The sequence below is a fragment of the Pelodiscus sinensis genome, chromosome 1 (assembly GCF_052426305.1).
Source record: "Pelodiscus sinensis isolate ZL-2025 chromosome 1, ASM5242630v1, whole genome shotgun sequence".
Classification (NCBI taxonomy): Eukaryota; Metazoa; Chordata; order Testudines; family Trionychidae; genus Pelodiscus; species Pelodiscus sinensis.
The window spans coordinates 28,858,812-28,877,672 of NC_143052.1; the positions used below are offsets into that span (position 1 = coordinate 28,858,812).

The window sequence follows — 18,861 nt, forward strand, 5'->3', positions numbered from 1 at the left end:
AAAACTCCAGTAGTCTGGCATCCAATTGTCCGGCACGCCCGATAGTCTGGCATCAAAATAGAAGGAGCCTAGTGCAGGGGTGGCCAACCCGAGACTCCTGATGGGAAAAAAATTGTGGCTTCTGACAGAACTGGATGGAACGCGGAACCGCTCAGGACAGCCACTCTCATGGCCGGGCCGCTGTGAGCCGCATTTGTGCTCACGGCCCGCACCATTCCACTCACAGCCCCCAGCGTGCTGTGTCATACCCTGCACATGCATGCCGGGTCACACACAGTGTCCCAGCCTGCACGTGCTAAAGGCCTGCCGCTGAGCGCAGGTAGCTGCTTCGGGACCCGGACATAAGGTTTTGGGGGAGAGATGCCTGACTCTGTAGAAGGGGAGCAGGGTTGAGTGGGTGGGGGGTGGGCATGTGAATGGTGTCCCGGATGCGGCGCAGCGGCTCTGGCTCCGGGGCCGAGCATAAGGTTGGGGGGGATTGGGTTACAACAGGGAAGGGAGGTGTTTGGCTCTGGGGAAGGGGAGGGGGATTGGGTTGTGCACGGTGTCCTGGCCAGCTCATGCTCAAAGCCAGCCACTCAGTGCACATGCCTCCGCACCTGGAGAGAGACATGTGGCTGTAGCAGCGGTTCCGGTACCCGAGAATTAGGTTAGAGCAGAAGGAGGGGGATTGGGTTGGGAGTATGCCCTCTTATAGTACCTCCTGATAGTCCAACATATCCAATAATCTGGGACCACCTAGGTCCCAAAGGTGCTGGATTATCGGAAGTCTACTGTACATAAAAATTAAGTGGCATACTATGGATTACATACAGGGTGCATCTACACAGCAGGGCTTAACTCAAAATAAACTACACAAATTGAACTATGTCAATTGCATAGCTTATTTCAAAATTGGGAGCATCTACGCAGTACTTATTTCGAAATAGAGCACTCTTTCTCCAACTTCCCTTACTCCTGGTACAATGAGAGTTACAGGAGTCAGAGTAAGAAGTCCTCCAGCTTGACAGTATTTCAACATTTATTTCAAAATACCTGCCTGCTTTGTAGGCACAGACTAAGTTATTTTGAAATAATGTTGCTGTGTAGACGTAACCTGAGGGGTTGCCTTGTATATTAAAAATGTACACACTTGGACTGAAGTGGAGATGAACGTAGGAGATAGCTGTGTAGAGAGTCTCTGGGTTAAGCTAAAAGGGGTAAAAAACGAGGGTGATATGCTAGGAATCTACTACAGGCCACCTAGCCAGGTGGAAGAGGTGGATGAGGCCTTTTTTAAACAATTAACAAAACTATCCAAAGCCCAAGATTTGGTGGTGATGGGGGACTTCAACTATCCAGACATATGTTGGGAAACTAACACAGCGGGGCACAGGCTATCCAATAAGTTTCTGGACTGCATTGGAGACAACTTTCTGTTTCAGAAGGTTGAAAAAGCTACCAGAGGAGAAGCTGTTCTGGATTTGGTTTTAACAAATAGGGAGGAACTAGTTGAGAACTTGAAAGTGGAAGACAGTATAGGGGACGGTGATCATGAAAAAATAGAATTCATGATCTTAAGGAAAGGTAGAAGGACCATGGGAAGCAAGACTGAAGGGAAAAACAACTGAGGAGAGTTGGAAGTATTTCAAAGGGACGTTGTTAAGGGCCCAAAAGCAAACAATTCTGCTGTGTAGGAAAGATAGAAAATATGACAAAAGACCAGCTTGGCTTAACAAGGAGATCTTGCATTATCTCAAAATAAAAAAGGAGTCCTATAAAAAATGGAAACTAGGACAAATAACAAAGGATGAATATAGGTAAGCAACATGGGAATGCAGGGGCAAGATTAGGAAGGCAAAGGCACAAAATGAGATCAAACTAGCTACAGGCATAAAGGGAAACAAGAAGACCTTTTATAAATACATTAGAAGCAAGAGGAAGACCAAGGACAGGGTAGGCCCACTGTTCAGTGAGGAGGGAGAAGCAGTAACAGGAAACTTGGAAATGGCGGAGATGCTCAATGACTTCTTTGTTTCTGTCTTCACCGAGAAGTCTGGAGGTGTGCCTAACGTAGTGAATACAAGCAGAGAGAGGGTAAGTTTAGAAGATAGGATACACAAAGAACAAGTTAAAAATCACTTAGGTAAGTTAGATGTCAGCAAGTCACCAGGTCCTGATGAAATGCATCCCAGGATACTCAAGGAGCTGATAGAGGAGGGATCTGAGCCTTTAGCTATGATTTTTGAAAAATCATGGCAGACGGGAGATTCCAGAAGACTGGAAAAGAGCAAATATTGTGCCCATCTATAAAAAGGGGAATAAGAACAACCCAGGAAACTACAGACCGGTCAGTTTAACGTCTGTCCCAGGGAAGATAATGGAGCAGGTAATTAAGGAAATCATATGCAAACACTTGGAAGGTAATAAAGTGATAGGGAATAGCCAGCATGGGTTTGTGAAGAACAAGTCATGCCAAACTAATCCGATAGCTTTCTTTGATAGGATAACGAGCCTTGTGGATAAGGGAGAAGCGGTGGATGTCATATACCTAGACTTTAGTAAGGCATTTGATTCGGTCTCGCATGATATTCTTATTGATAAACTAGGCAAATATAACTTAGATAGGGCTACGATAAGGTGGGTGCATAATTGGCTGGATAACCGTAGTCAGAGAGTTGTTGTTAACGGTGCTAAATCCTGCTGGAAAGGGATAACAAGTGGAGTTCCGCAAGGGTCTGTTTTGGGACCTGTACTGTTCAATATCTTCATCAATGATGTAGATATTGGGATAGAGAGTACGCTTATTAAGTTTGCAGATGATACCAAACTTGGTGGGGTTGCAACTTCTTTGGAGGATAGGGACATAATTCAAAATGACCTTAGCAAGTTAGAGAAATGGTCAGAGGTAAACAGGATGAGGTTTAATAAAGAGAAAATACAAAGTGCTCCACTTAGGAAGGAACAATCAGTTCCATACATACAAGATGGGAAGTGACTGTCTAGGAAGGAGCATGGCGGAAAGGGATCTAGGGGTCATAGTGGACCACAAGTTGACTATGAGTCAACAGTGTGATGCTGTTGCAAAAAAAGCAAATATGATTCTAGGTTGTATCAACAGGTGTGTTGTAAGCAAAACTCGTGAAGTCATTCTGCCGCTCTACTCTGCACTAGTTAGGCCTCAGCTGGAGTACTGTGTCCAGTTCTGGGCGCCACATTTCAAGAAAGATGTGGAGAAATTGGAAAGGGTACAGAGAAGAGCGAGAGGAATGATTAAAGGTTTAGAGAACATGACCTTTGAAGCCAGGCTTCATGAACTGGGCTTGTTTAGTTTGGAAAAAAGAAGATTAAGGGGGGACATGATAGCGGTTTTCAAATATCTAAAAGGGTGTCACAAGGAGGAAGGAGAAAATTTGTTCTTCTTGGTTTCTGAGGACAGGACAAGGAGTAATGGGCTTAAAGTGCAGCAAGGGAGGTTTAGATTGGACATTAGGAAAAAATTCCTAACTGTCAGGGTGGTCAAATATTGGAATAAATTGCCAAGGGAGGTGGTGGAATCTCCCTCTCTGGAGATATTTAAGAACAGGTTAGATAGACATCTGTCAAGGATGGTGTAGATGGAGCTTGGTCCTGCCTTGAGGGCGGGGGGCTGGACTCGATGACCTCTCGAGGTCCCTTCCAGTTCTATGATTCTATGATTTATTCTGTAATGGGTATAGAGCATACAAAGAGTAAAGCTAAATTTATAGGTAAAAGTTCTACAGATGACAAGTAACAAATATAGTAGTGACAGAATTTTATTTCAATGTGAATAAACACAGTTTATCATCTTTTCTGTGTGGTTTAAGAAGTTAAATTTGATTGTAGGCAAAACTCAAACCTTAACTCAATTAAATTATATTGTAGTTGAAAGAGATCTTGATGATTGATTATTATGTGAATTAGAAGAATTGACTAACATTTCTGTGAGATGTGAAACTTTAATGTTAAAATTTTTGACAGATTAACACAATGTTATTTTACAGATGGCAGAAGATTTTTACGATTCCGCTCTGGAATAAAATTGCAAATTATTGGAATAAGGCATTCCTAACAATAATCGTTCTATTGATTGTTTTGTTTCTTGGTAAGTAGTAAATATTTCTTCTTGTGTTTTGAAAATTGCTTTAACAATACACTGGACCCATGAGTGATAAACAAGAAGACTACAAATTTAATGTAATTAGAAACATTTTTTTATATTCTTTAAATTTTAATTCAAACACTTGGGTGGAGGGTGCATTTAAACTTCTGTGTGCAGACTTAGTATTGTGCTAATGCATGAGAACAAATGGAACTTCAGCCAGATTACTTCTTGTTGCCATCCCATCAGAAATTACAAGCCATGTATGATTATAAGTAATTGGATGATAGATTTCCAAGGAACACTTAAAGTGCTGGTAGGAATATGCTTCAGTAGGTGGCACTCTTTCTCTGGATTGACATTGAACTAGTATCCCAGAATGATAGTGTTCTGTTGAGGGTGCTTTTTCTCAGATGAGGCATAAAACTCAGCTGTAGGCCTCAGCTGGATTTGAGTGGGAAAAGGCATTTGGAACCTTAGAATAGCACCAAAATCTAATGAAATCTGATCTTGGGTAATGACATTCTGCCTAACTACATTCATTTCACTTTGTCACCAATTGCTGTATGGGTTTCTGTGCACTTATGAACATCTACTGTCTTTTGTTGGTGGAAGTGATTCTTTTGCATGAGAAGGAGAGGAAATAAGTTAGTAAAATGCTTTGATATGAAAAATACTAGGTAACTGTAAATTATTTTAAACAGACTAGATGAGTGATTTTTTTTTTAAATAAACTTCAGGTTACAAGTAGTTTGGATCTCAGAATATAAGGCACTGGATTGCCTTGCTCAGTACCTAGCTATCCCGAAGGCTAGCTAAAGCTGGGTTGTGACCCACCCTTTCAAAACCACTGCTAGTCAGGGTGGATTGATTTAAGTCTAAGTGCGATTTGGGTTTATGCGGGGCTCAACACACGGCCTGTGGGTGGGAGCCAAAACAAAAAAATAGTCAATATAATTGTCTTTTGTTGATGCATGTTTTAGTAGTTAAATTCCTGGACTGTCATTGCTCATTAAAAGTGCTGTCGTATGGGTGGAAATTGGGTAAATATTGCATTTTATTAATATCAGCAGAACTGATTTAAATGGGGCCTGCGTGTTGTAAAGTCTTGCCTTAATCTTTGTGTTCCTGCCCGTCAGTGTGAAAGAAACTATTTGCATATATATTTGCATGTATATGCAACCACATTTAAGTTGCGGCTTTCTGCATGTGCTGTGGCTATCATTGCGGCCCCCGGGGCTTCCAAAGTTGAGTAGCCCTGCCTTAGTGTTGATGTACTCTCTGGTGGTCTTCCATTTCAGTATTAAATTAGCCCAACCTGGCTTAATGTTTGTCTACACTTGAAATGCCACATTGGCACTAGAGATTAAGGATGTTAGATATTGGTTAATTTACTAGTCAAGTAGGCGATGGATTTTCCATTGACTACTCAACTAGTCGATAGGCACTTCCACATTCCTCCTTTGAAATGCATAAGAGCCCCCTCAGGAGCTCTTGTACATTTCAAAGGAGGAATGCAGAAATCCGCCTGCAGCCCGGGGCCAGCAGGAAGTCCCATTGACTCCGGGGCTGTACACTCCAGGCTGTCCTGCCAGGTTTGAAATGTACAAGAGTCCCGAGGGGGGGTGTCTTGTGTATTTCAAAGCGGAAGTGCCCCTCATGGAGCCTGGGATCAGCGGGGGACTACCCTAGGCTCCATGTTGCACTGCTGATTTGAAATGCCATGAGGAATCTGGGGTCAGCTGGTGACTCCCCAGCTGATCCCAGGTTCTGCGTGGCATTTCCCCAGAACCTGGGGTCAGCGGGGGACCCAGGCTCCATGAGGGTGCTTCTGCTTTGAAATGCACAAGAGCCCCCGCTCAGGACTCTTGTACATTTAAAAGCTTGCAGGCCCATGTGCAGCCCAGAGTCTGCGGGATTTCCCACTGGCCCCTGGGCTGCATGCAGAGTTCTGCATTCCTCCTTTGTAATGTACAAGAGCCTGAGAGAGGGTTCTTGTACATTTCAAAAGAGGAATGCGGAAGTGCCTATAAACTAGTCCTCAGCTGACCCCGAGCTCCATGTGGTGCTGCCGCTTTGAAGCACTGCCTCAGTGTTTCAAAGAGGCAGCGCTGCATAGCTGAACCCAGGATCAGCTGTGCAGCGCTGTCCCTTTGAACAACACCTCAGCATTTGAAAACAGTAGCACTGCACAGATGATCCTGGGCTCAGCTGTGCGGCGCTGCCTCTTTGAAGTACCCCCTCTCTCCTCCCCTTTGCTGCCTGTATCTGATAGAGGCAGCAAGTGGGGAGGGGAGGGAAGGGAGAATCAACTAGTTGATTAACATCCTTACTAATCAACTAGTCCTTAACATCCTTACTAGGAATGTCACTGATTACTTTTAACTGGTTAACAGATTACATGGGATTTTACATCCCAAATTGGCACAGCTGCAACACTTTACTGTAGATGCTACCTATGATGATGGAAGGGATTCTCCCATGAATATCAGTAATCCATGTCCCCTAGAGGAAAAATAGCATAATATGGATAGGTCAGCAGAAGAAGTCTTCCTCAACCCAGTCCTGTCTACACAGGGACTTAGGTCAGCTTTACTAAATCATTCAGTGGTGCGTATTTTTCACATCCCTGAGTGACAGAGCTGGATTTATCTAATTTTCTAGTATAGACCAGCTCTTTGTTTCAGATGCTGCTGATTGCCACCAAGGTTGTTGGCCACTTAAGACAAAATTTTGTAGGGAAATATGACAAAATAACTTCCTTCCCTCATACTATATTTAGACACTATTATTTTACAGTACAGGCAGTCCCTGACTTACGCAGATCCAACTTATGTCGGATCCGCAGTTACAAACGGGGCTGCCCCAGAGTACACGGACTGTGGGACCTCGCGGTCCTGCTGCCCGTGTACTCTGGGGCTTTCTCTGCATCTCCCTGGTCTGCAGACCAGGAAGACGCAGAGCAAAGCTGCGGGGGGGCTCGGGCAGCGAGGCAGCCCAGGCGCGCCTGGGCTGCTCCGCTGCCGGCTTCCCCGAGGCTTTGCAAAGCCGCGGGGGAAGCCGGCAGCGGGACAGCCCAGACGCCCCGCGGCTGTCCCGCTGCCGGCGTCCTCAGAGGCTTTGTTCCCCGTCTCCCTGGTCTGCTGGTCTCCAGCAGACCAGGGAGACTGGGAGCAAAGCGCGGAGGACCCAGGCGGCGGGACCGCAGTGCGTCTCGGTCCGCCGCCCGTGTCTTCCTGGTCTGCTGGGGTGGGGGGCGGGGCGCAGCTAGTAGGCCCCCCCCCCCCAGCAGACTAGGCTTTTCTCCGGACGCCTGTGGCAGAGCAGCTGGGGTGCTGCCGGTTGGTCCCGCAGCGCCGCTCTGGGCGCTACTGGTCCAACCCAGCAGCACTCCAGCTGCTCTGGTCCTGATTCAGCCGCTGCTGGTCAGTTTCAGCAGCGGCTGAATCAGGACGCCTGGGGCAGAGCAGATGGGGTGCTGCTGGGTTGGTCCAGTAGTGCCGAGGAGCGGCGCTACTGGAGCAACCCAGCAGCACCCCAGCTGCTCTGCCCCAGGCATCCTGATTTAGCCGCTGCTGAAACTGACCAGCGCTGACTACAGGAAGCCAGAGGCAGAGTTGCTCTGCCCCGGGCTTCCTGGAATCAGCTGCTGATCAGTTTCAGCAGCAGCTGACTTGGGTTCGCTTGGGGTTCTTAAGTTGATTCTGTATGTAAGTCAGAACTGTCGGTCAGTTTCAGCAGCGGCTGAATCTGGACGCCAGTTCCGACTTACATACAGATTCAACTTAGGGACTGTAGGTTTGTTCTTATCTTGTACGTAACCCGGGGACTGCCTGTAGTACAACTCATCTGAAAGGATTTTTTTATACATCAGTGATGGTGAGTAAACTTCTTTATGTCTGGGTGCCAGTAAATAGTCTTTTCAGTTACAGTGTCAAGGAAATACAAAATTACTTCTGATCAAATCTTAACTTAAACCATATATAAAACACCTGCTTAGCAAGAAAAATCCTTAGGGAATGGAGAGAGATCTATTTTTGGTGGTCTTGCTGCTATTACATTTGGAATCTCGTCCATGTTGGTAGTATCAGTAGTGATTGCCACCTGATAGGTCTCTGATAGTGCTTGCGGAGTTATTTTGCCTGGATTCAGTTCCTAATGGGCAAGTGCCTATATCAGAAGATGCCATCACAGCTGGTGCTATTGTATCTAGACAAAGGATAGTGACGTAGCAAGATGACTGAACTATCTAATTACTCTAGAATGATCCATTCAAGTCTGGGTCAAGCACAATCCAAGTGCCTTTGAAGGTGTTGGTACTAACACTACCAAAATTGTACCGGTTCTGTGGACTGAGAAGAATGCATGTATTTCTAGAGTTCTCAGTCTTATACAGTAGATTAATACACTGAGCCCCACACTCAAAAAAACAAGACAAAACAATTTTTGTTTTTTGTTTGCAGATGCTATTAGAGAAGTGAAGAAATACTCAACTGCACATGTGGGTGAAAAGGGTGCAAATATCAATCCTAATGCCTTTGATCATATTCAGATGAAACTTTTTAGGTCACAAAGAAACCTTTATATCTCAGGATTTTCCTTGTTTCTTTGGCTGTAAGTATAAAATTTGCTATTCAAATTTGTGGACAGTGTCTCTCTTACGGTAAATATTGTACAAGGCAGAGTAACAAGATCAGAAAGCTGGAAAAAGATAGACCTAAATATGAATAGCGTGGCTAAGAAAGTGTAAATATTAAAGCTGAAAAGAAGTCCTTGAATGTAATATACATAAATATAATTAGAAAAGAAAACTTTAGAGTGATTATTAGAAATATGTTAGGAGGCTATTTTTCAGCAGGTGTTTGTTTCCGTGAGGAAGTTATGGGAGCACAATATTGAGAGTATACTACATAGAATAATAAGAAACAAACTTGGATTTGCAGGGAGATGGCACTAGGTCAGTGGTCACTAAACAGTCAATTGACATTGATTGTTCAATCCTGGAGACTCTCTCTGTCAATTACAATGTCCGATGTTGCAGTGGGGCTTCTGCTAAGGCAGGCTTTTTGCCTGCCCCAGGCCCACACCACTACTGAAAGTGACCAGCCCCACGGGGGTGGGGGTAGCCATGTCTGTGCATTGCTCCTGCCTGTGAATACTGCCCCCACCGCTCCCATTGGCCAAGAATGAGGAACTGTGGCCAACGGTAGCTGCGGGGGTGATGCATGTAGAGAGGGGCAGCGCACAGAGCCACGTGCCTTCCTAAGGGCTACAAAGGCACATTGCCCACTTCCAGGAGTGGTGTAGAGCCAGGGCTGCCTAAGATAAGTGCCGCCACCTAGCTCTGAGCTGCCTCCCAGAGCCAGCACCCCTGAACTCTCTTCTTAATTCGCTGCACCAGCCCTGACCACCCTCCTGCACCTATACCTGCCTTCTGCACCTCAGTCTCCTGCCGCAGGCTCAATCCAGAGCCCACTACAGACCCCTCAGTCCTGGAGCCCACATTTGCTCCCGGTCCTCAACCCTTTGCCCCAGCCTGGAGAAAAAGAATGAAGGTGGAAGGGGAGGGATGGAGTGAGCCGTGCAGGGCTTTGGGAAAGGGGAATGGCCTCAGAAGAGGTAAGGTAGATCCTTGGTTGCCCTTCAATTCAAAAAATTATGTTGGTGGTAAAACAGTTGGAGAGGACTGGGCTTGATAATCTAGTTGTTTTCCGTCTCTGACTTGTATAATCCTGTTGACTTCCTTCTTGGAATTTATCAGTTGTGATTATGTTTTAACTGGAGATTTGCAATAAATAAGTTAAGGCACCATTAAAGCAATCCTAATAGCCAGGATATTTATATTGAGAACCTAGGCTCAAGTGTAACCTTAACTGTTTCACTGAAGCTGAGTAAGCATTTGGATCCATAAAAGCAGTATTTCCAGCATCCAAGGCACACTACATATGTTTTGCTATTGAGCACTTTTTGAGAAATGGCTAACAACTATTCCCTTGGGAGGGCTGGTATGCTTTTCAGCAGGATTAAGTGGTTATATAACGAATTACATAGATCAGTGTAAATATCTAAGTGAATGTGTTAACAACAGTAGATAGCCCATGTATGTTAAGGAAAAAATGGGCCTACCTGGAATTACTTACCTGCTCAATCAAGGTGGAGGCGGAGGGGGGTTTCACAGGACCCAGGATCAACAAATTCCATAGAACAGATAATGAAAAGAATAGGAGTGCATGTCCTTGGTTTAAAACAAAGGCAACAGAGGGAGACATTGAGTAGCAAACCATAATCAATGAGCACTGCTCAATGAAGTGGTAAAAAGAGTTGGCATATGCAACCAAGAGGAACACTGCCCATATACCATGAGAATTGCATGGAATACATAAGAGGTGGTGGATCTTACAGGTCTGTGTGGAGACAACTCTCCAGACACAGCTCCAGTCCAGCCGTAGAAATACAAAAATTGCATGCATGTGCCACTTCTACAAGTAGGATGTTGAGTCACCATGATCTGCAGGGTTGGTGAGCTCTCTGTGCTGAACAAACAGGAAACGGGAATTCAGAAGTTCCTGATGCTTTAACAGGAGAAGTGCTGTTTCCTGTGTTCCTCGCTATTGAGCAATTGCGTTGAAAGTGTTCATCAAAGCATCCATAGTGGAGTATTGTGGGACACCTCATAGAGGCCAGTAAAATTGATGTAAATAACGGACTATCTATGCTGCCTCTTCCTCATCCTAACAATGTTGATTTAAGCATAACACATCCTATAGAAGTGGAGTAATTAAGTCAATGTAGCAAGGGAGTTATGTCAGCAGAATAGACCTGGTGGTGCAGATACAAACTTTATTAGCTCAGTGTAAGATGCATTCCATCAGTCTAACTATGTAGTGCAGAACAGATTTGAAAGGTAAACAGGTTAATGCTCCCCCCCCCCCCCCCCCCCCGAAAAGGGTTGAGGCAGCTACTTGGATTTTTTAATCCAAGCAGCAGTCTTAACACTCATGGTTGCCTTGGACGTGAACTGAACCAGTAATGTATTGATGAAAGGTTCTGGTAATAGTGAGGAGAGAAAGATGCATCAAAATGAAGTGGAAGTTTGTGTATGTTGAAAATAAAGAGGATTTTTGAGACTCTGAACTGTACCACTTGGACTCAAGTGTTTCCTTGTTGCGTTAGTAGAAAAATTGGTACATATTTCTGGTAAGAATTATGGGGAGCTGTCCTATTTGGATATCTTTGGAGTAGTCATTGCTACACTTTTGTGTTTGTGTGTTTTTTATTTTATTTCATTTGGGTTGATGTAAAATAAATGTTTTAGATCCAAAAGCATCAATAGAACTCATGGGAAGTACAGTAAACTTCCGATAATCCGGCACCTTTAGGACCCAGGGGGTGCCGGATTATCAGATATGCCGGACTATCAGAAGGGGGTCTATGAGGGGTCTGGAGTGGGGTGGTAGGGGATGCCACCCCAGGCCCCTCATAGCCCCCCTTATGATAGTCCAGCTCTGCCCCAGGCGTCCCTGATTCAGCCGCTGCTGGTCAGTTTCAGCAGCAGCTGAATCGGGGATGCCTGCAATAGAGCAGCTGGAGTGCTGCTGGGTTGGTCCTGCAGCGCCAAAGGACGGCGCTATGGGACCAACCCAGCAGGACCCCAGCTGCTCTGCCCCGGGCTTCCTGGAAACAGCCGCTGATCTGTTTCAGCAGCAGCTGACTTGGGGAGCCCTGGGGCAGAGTAGCTGGGGTCCTGCCGGGTTGGTCCCGCAGCGTTGAGGGGCGGCGCTATGGGACCAACCTGGCAGGACCCCAGCTGCTCTGCCCCAGGCATCTGGATTCAGCCTGCTGGTGAAACTGACGCTGCTGGTCAGTTTCAGCAGCGGCTGAATCCGGAAGCCTGGGGCAAAGCAGCTGGGGTGCTGCCGGGTTGGTCCCGTAGCACCGCCCCTCGGCGCTGCGGGACCAACCCGGCAGCACCCCAGCTGCTCTGCCCCAGGGGTCCCCAAGTCAGCCGCTGCTGAAACAGATCAGCGGCTGATTCCAGGAAGCCCGGGGCAGAGCAGCTCTGCCCCAGGCTTCCTGGAATCAGCCGCTGTTCTGTTTCAACAGTGGCTGAATCGGGGACCCCTGGGGTAGAGCAGCTGGGGTCCCACCAGGTTGGTCCCGCAGCGCCGTCCTTTGGCGCTGCGGGACCAACCCGGCAGCACTCCAGCTGCTCTGCCCCAGGCATCCCCAAGAGCAGCTGCGGGGCTGCTGGGTTGGTCCTGCAGCTCTGTGGGGCAGCGCTACGAGACCAACCCGGCAGCACCCCAGCTGCTCTTCTCCCGGCTTCCCCGATTCAGCTGCTGGTCAGTTTCAGCAGCAGCTGAATGGGGGAAGCCTGTCCGGCTGCCCCAGCACTTCCGGGTTCCTGATGGTGCCGGACCATCAGGAGTCCCAGAGCATTGGATGCTGGACTAATGGAGTTTTACTGTAATATGCAAAAATTACAAATGCTTTATAAAATTAAATTGAAAAATGCTTTTATCCTTACCACCTCCTAAGGTTCTTATCTTGCTTATTACCATTAATCTTAGCACCTGACAGCGTGCTAACAGGGTTTTCTGTTTCTTCTATAACATTAAATAACAGCATAAGCACCTTAAGCTATGGAGTTCCCAACTTTTTAAATATGTTTAATGTTATCCTTTGGAACAGGTGACATTCAGAACTAGAATTCAGGTTTGGAAATGCTTTTCACTTTACAACTTCTAATTTTAAGCTTATGCCTATGTCCTGTTATTTTAATATTATAAACAGTCTCTTCTGTTTATTCCTAGAAGCATTTTGTTCACCTTTAGATCTAAAATAAATCTTAACAGAAAGCAAATAATTTTATTAGAAAAGTAATCATACTTAAATTGTATCTGTGTTTCTTCCTCAGCGTATTGAGACGTACTGTCACCCTTATTACTCAGTTGGCAAAAGAGATGGGAATTCAGGTAGCAATGGAAATTCAAGTAGCAAATACTAATGAAGCTGCCAGAAAATACATGGAGGAGAATGAAAAGTTACAGCAGGTATCTTCATTACCCTTTTTAAAAGGAAGTAATAGCAAAAATTGTATGGCTGCAAGACCTATTGGGTATGTCTACACTGCAGTTAGACACCCAGGGATGGTCCACACCCGCTGACTCATCTTCATGGGGCTCAGCATCAGAGGCTAGTCCTTGAGCCTGTACTCCAGCCCCAGTCCTCCTGTTTACACTGCAGTTAAACATCCCCCTTAGGGATCCTCTCATTTGTGAAGCTTCTTTTAGGTTGGGTTTGCCTAACATGACAATTTTTCTTCATAGTTCAGCCCACTTCCCACCCACTGTATGCCAAAATGTTAACAAGGATTCTTTGTCTTAGATGGAAAGTTTAAGTCAGCAATGCGTTCTCTGGGTAAGTGTCCTCTCCTTAGTCTCCTCAAGCTTGTGTAGGGGCTCAGAGCATGTTTTCCCCTCCCCTGGCTTCTAGTGAAATATCTGGGTAGAAAACATGAAATGTCTGGGTAGACACCCTTGCAGTACCAGCTCTTCCAACTTTGATACCATCAGGAAGTAGGTAGGCTGCATAGGTTTCAAGATTTCCATGCAGTTTATGGCAGATAAGTGATCCTACCACCATGGCTGCCTCCTTATGTTTCTAGAACTGTGGTCCCCAAACTGAGGAGGGCATGCCCCTCAAGGAGGACGTGGGTGAATTATTTTTGAGGAGACGACACACAGTGGGGCCCAGATCAGCCTTCATAGGGGACAGAGAAGGATCACCATGCTTCCAGCACCACTCTGCCTCTAGGCACAGCTTCTCCCCCAGACCGGCTCCATCTCAAGCTCGAGCTCCTATTCCATATCCAATTCCCTCCCTAACTCTGCCATCAGTCCACATTCTGCTGCTAAGGAATCCATGAGTGTACTGCAGCTAAGGGAAAGGATGCAAGAGTATAGCCGGGTAACCAGTTAACTGATAAGCTAATGCTTATCATTTACCAGCACTGGTTACATTCTTCATAGGGCTGTGAGGAGCCCTGGTAGGCCTCTGTGGAGCTTTGATTAACTGTGTAGCTGATAGAATTTTTTTTGAGTTTTAGCATACTAATCAGTGTTGTGTAATATAAGGAATTTTAGCTGGCAATGGGTTGATAAATGTAGGAAAAAGTTAAACAAGAAGTTAACTGCCAAAATTTGTATTTTTATGTTTCACAATTGAGATTCGGTTCAATAAAACACATCACAATAAAGTTATCTAGAGATGTATTCAAGCTTACCTTCAGTATATGTGGGTGGTAACAGCTTGTGAGGTCAGGAACTATAACTGTTTTTGGTAACTTAGATATTTGAACAAACTTTAAGATCAGTATGTCCTAGACAGGATATACAAATTTATTAGTAACTTGGGTAGGTGTCTTCTAAGGAAATAAGGTCAGTGGAATGCATTATAAACAAGTCTTTGTGTAGTCCATGATTCTGTGTGCATGGAATTTGACATTTTGCCAAACTGCCATAGAGATGCCTGTTTTTGCTGGTAAATCTGTCATTTTGTTGTAGCCAGATGAGTTAACATCTTGCGTTGCCTGTCGTGCTGGGTTGTGGCTGCAGCTTTATCTTCCTCTTTCTGTGCTTTTGCTACAAAAGGAATTGTTACATAAGTGGCATGGTCTCACCTCTGCATATAACAGGGAGCCATAAAGCAGAGCAGCTCTCCTGGCAATAGTTCTTGGCTCATCAGGACTTTTCTTGCATGTCTGCACAGAAGTGTGTCTTGAGAGGAGAACTGTGGCAGCCAGGGGTCATGCTGGTGAGTTGCAGCTTCCAGAAAGAGCTCCATCCCTCTTGGGATGCAAAGTTTAGTAGACTGATTTGAGGCATTCTGGGGCCTTGTGCATACAATGACAGGAGATTCCCAAAGGCTCTGCTCCTGCATAAAAGCCCCACCTGCCATTAAAAGTGGTGGTAGAATAAGATCCACTTCTCTCCCATAATAATGAGAGCAGCAGCATGGAATCCTTTCTTAGCCTGGCAGGAATGGTCAGGGCCCCCCATATTCTGCAGCATTTGGGATCACTCTTGCCCCAGAAGAAGCAAGGATGGTCCGAGTACTTACATTCTGACTGCTAAACTATCTGCGTCAGTGGGCCAGGCTCACTGCTTCCCCTCCTGCCCTATACACCAGTGTTTCTGAAAGTGTTTCAGAGGAACACTTAGAGAAAAACTTTAACTGGCCGCCCCCGTGTGTTTACTTACCGGCACCACGTCCATAGACCCTCATGGCTCCCATTGACTCTGTTTCAACCTTTGCAGCCAAGCGGAGCAGTGGGAAGCGGTGGCCCAGCCTTCGCCACTTCCCGCTGCTCCCCTTGGCTGCAAAGGATGAAACAGAGCCAATGGGAGCCATGAGGCTCTATGGACGTGGCGCCGGTAAGTAAACACACGAGGACGGCCAGTTAAAGTATTTCTCTAAGTGTCCCCATGGAACACTTTCAGAAACACTGCTATACACAATCCTCTGCTGAGGTAGAGTTCAGGGATGGAGAGGAGCAGTGGTGGGAGGGAGAATTTTTGAATTAACACACCATTGACATAAAAAGGACAATGCCACATTTTAGAGCTGGTGTTTGTCTACAGACTTAGGTTACCTCTACAACCATGAGAGCTAAAAAGTTGAGATTCTGATCTAGCCATATTCTGGGTTCCTAAGTATGGGCCTATTTTGTCTAACTCTGAAAGCATGTGTAGGTATTCCCAGGAGAAACAGAGTTACACCCAGTGCCCACAGCTCATTTGTACAGACTCTGGGGGCAGCCTCTCTATAGCCCAGCTCTGATCTTCCACAGATCCACTGTCAACCAGAAAAGAATGGAGCTTTACTCACCTATTTCAGCTGAGTATTGTCCCTATAGAAATGTTAAACATCCAACCATATTGGAATTAACATTCTCCTTTAGCCAAGGGTTTCATAAATTATGCCTCCAGAGACGAATCGGCAATAAATTATGAAAAAAAACCCACCCATAATTAACATTACTAATGTTAAACCAAAACTAATTAACATTGCCATGCAATTGAAGGAGGCTTGCTCTGAAATTGTGTAGTGGAAAAATAAGGGGGCCTGTTAGAGGTAGCAAATCATCAGTCATATACCCCACCTTTTACATTACTGATTACTCCTTCAACATTTTGACAGCTCCTCTTTTACCTGTCTTGGACCGTTTCCCAAGATTTTCATCAAGGGACTCTATATGATATTTGGTTTCATTAGTTCAGCTATTTTCCCTACATACTGATACTTGTATCTATCTCTCTACCTTTGAACTAGCTGTATGTCCAGGATCCTGTATGTTTAGTATTGCCTCCACCCTCTGCTGGTCAGCACAAGAAAATTGTGTTAGTCCTTTTTCATATAGAAGCTTGCCTCTTCCCTTGCTCTCTTTAAATGGGATGTTTCATGTTCATGTGCTTGATGTGGGAGGTCAGATGAGCAGAGAGTTGAATTTCTTTGAAAAGAGAATAGTAGGAAGGGAGGGGTAGTCAGGGGTGAAAGGAAATTGCAAGAGAAATGAAGTAAAAGTCACAAGAAACCGTGACTGATCCTGGATGTTTTATTGTTTTATAAAGACACAACTGTTACTGAATCACTTGAAACATAAATATTCATAAGGGCAAATACAGTAGATGCATAATTTTTATTTAGTGCCCAGTAAGACTTTTGGAAGGACCTTCAGGTGCTTAGCATTTCTGGAAATAAGATAAATCTGTATTTAAGTGCCTAAATATCTTACTGATCTAAAAGATTAAGTGATGATTTCATCACAGACTACAAGGGGAAGAGATTTCTGATAGATGATTATTTTATCTGGCAGAAAAAGGAATAATACAATGTTTGGAATCTCCCTCTGGACAAATTCAGAGTAGAACTAAGGCACAATTTAACAGTGTAGCTAGCTAATCATTGGATCAGCTTGCCAAGAGATGTGGTAGATTCTTTGTCACTTGCAGTCCTTAAATCAAGACTGAATCTCTTTTTTTCAAAGCCATATTATAATGTAAACACATGGTCATTTTCAATGTCAAATGTTATGACTATATTTATGGATGTACCTGTTTAGGGTTTGAGGTTTTTTTTCCAGAGGTGCTAATCTTTTACAGTTTCTTTTTTATATCAGTAGGAATTGGGGACATTCAGAACATTGTAAGATCAGGGCCAATGTTGTTTGGACATTTGTATTAACAGCTATCAGTTTTTAAACTAATACTAACTATACCCACAAATCTTTTTTATAGGCCTTGAATGAAAAAGGGAAGTGTGAAAATGAACAGGCACTAGACAAAGCCAATAAAAAACTGATGCAAGAAACTGAAATCCTGAAAGCAGAACTTAAGAAAACTTCTCAGGGTAAACTTTTTTTAATTGCTTTCTTTTAAACAAGAATGACTGGGCTTTTTATGCCTCAGAGCTTAGCAGTTTGGTCCTTTAAAACAATGTTTCTCAACCAGTGGTACGAGTTCCCTTGGGATACTTGAGAGAACTCTGGGGGATACATCAACACAACTGAAATTTGGAGAAAACAGAATTTTTGTTGTAAATTTTACAGCACTTTATGATTTTTGTACTTTTTACACCCAAAAATGTTATCACCTGCCCGGCTACAATTAAGTTATTTAAAAAAAAAAAAAAAACACACCCACACACATAACAACTTCCCCCAGTACCTACAGTCTTCAGACACACACAATTTTTTTCTACCATTGCAACACATTTGTTTAAAGGAGTACTTTATTAAAAAGGTTGAGAAACACTGCTTTAAAATACGACAGCCTAAAAAATGTCTTAATACAAATATCAGATTTATCCTGTATATATTCAAATAATCTTGATGTTATTTCCTTTTACAAAAAGATTTTGGGCTTACTTGGTCAAATAATTTCTGATGTAGCCAGGTAAACTCCACTGACTTATATGGAATTTGAGAACTTTGTAAGCAAATGCATTTCGCCCAGTATTTCAGGTATAGACCATGTCACTGTCTTATTTTACAGTGAATAGGTTATGCAAAGTTGTACATTGTAAACAATTGTAATATATCTAAGGCACTAGAGTTATAACCTTGAGCAGCATTAATTCAATGGGGGTAGGTCTTCATATTAAAGTCTTGTGCTGTGTAAGAATGTTGGTGGATAATATTATTTTAAGCATGTTTCTGGTATAAATTTCAATTTTCACTTTTAGGAAATTATGGGGCGTTAGTTATGACAACTTGAGATTCAAAAAATTAAAGTTATATAACTGCTAATACACAAATTGTCAACATCACATATCAAAATATACAAAGAAAGTACCTTTAAAGTCTCAAGCAGCATTTTTCTTACTTTGTCTACCTATACGTTTTGATTAGCATCAATGGAAACATTTTTCATTGGTTTGTGTGTAAAGGGAAATTGAAATTAACTGATACACAGACTTGGAAGGATTAGATTTGTATAATCTTTCTCCTCATACCAAAAAATGAATGATATATGAAAAATGTGTTTGGTGTAATGTACCTTTTAAGCCACAGATACAAGGTGTAAGCTGCCATTGCTGCCATTCTGATTGTGGTTTTTTTAACTGTAGAGACATTAGCATTTTTTTAATGTGCTTTGTAGCATGACACGTCTTATCAACTACCATGTTTAAGGTTTGGGCTGTCAGAACTGCTTTCTTGGTTAATTGATGGTGAGATAAAAGCAGATTGTACCTGTTTG

The 18,861-nt window shown here is 44.0% G+C and overlaps 1 protein-coding gene across 2 annotated transcripts in view; it reads left to right on the forward strand.

Annotated features, from left to right (window-relative positions):
- The window catches only part of DUS4L (dihydrouridine synthase 4 like), a 71,285-nt gene that overhangs the window by 30,400 nt on the left and 22,024 nt on the right, over positions 1–18,861 (forward strand). For both annotated transcript variants that reach the window (XM_089778593.1, XM_089778595.1), the window contains 4 exons: positions 4,005–4,105; positions 8,566–8,716; positions 13,020–13,155; positions 17,401–17,512. In XM_089778593.1, the coding sequence (XP_089634719.1) occupies positions 4,005–4,105; positions 8,566–8,716; positions 13,020–13,155; positions 17,401–17,512 (500 nt within the window). The remainder of the gene's footprint in view (positions 1–4,004; positions 4,106–8,565; positions 8,717–13,019; positions 13,156–17,400; positions 17,513–18,861) is intronic.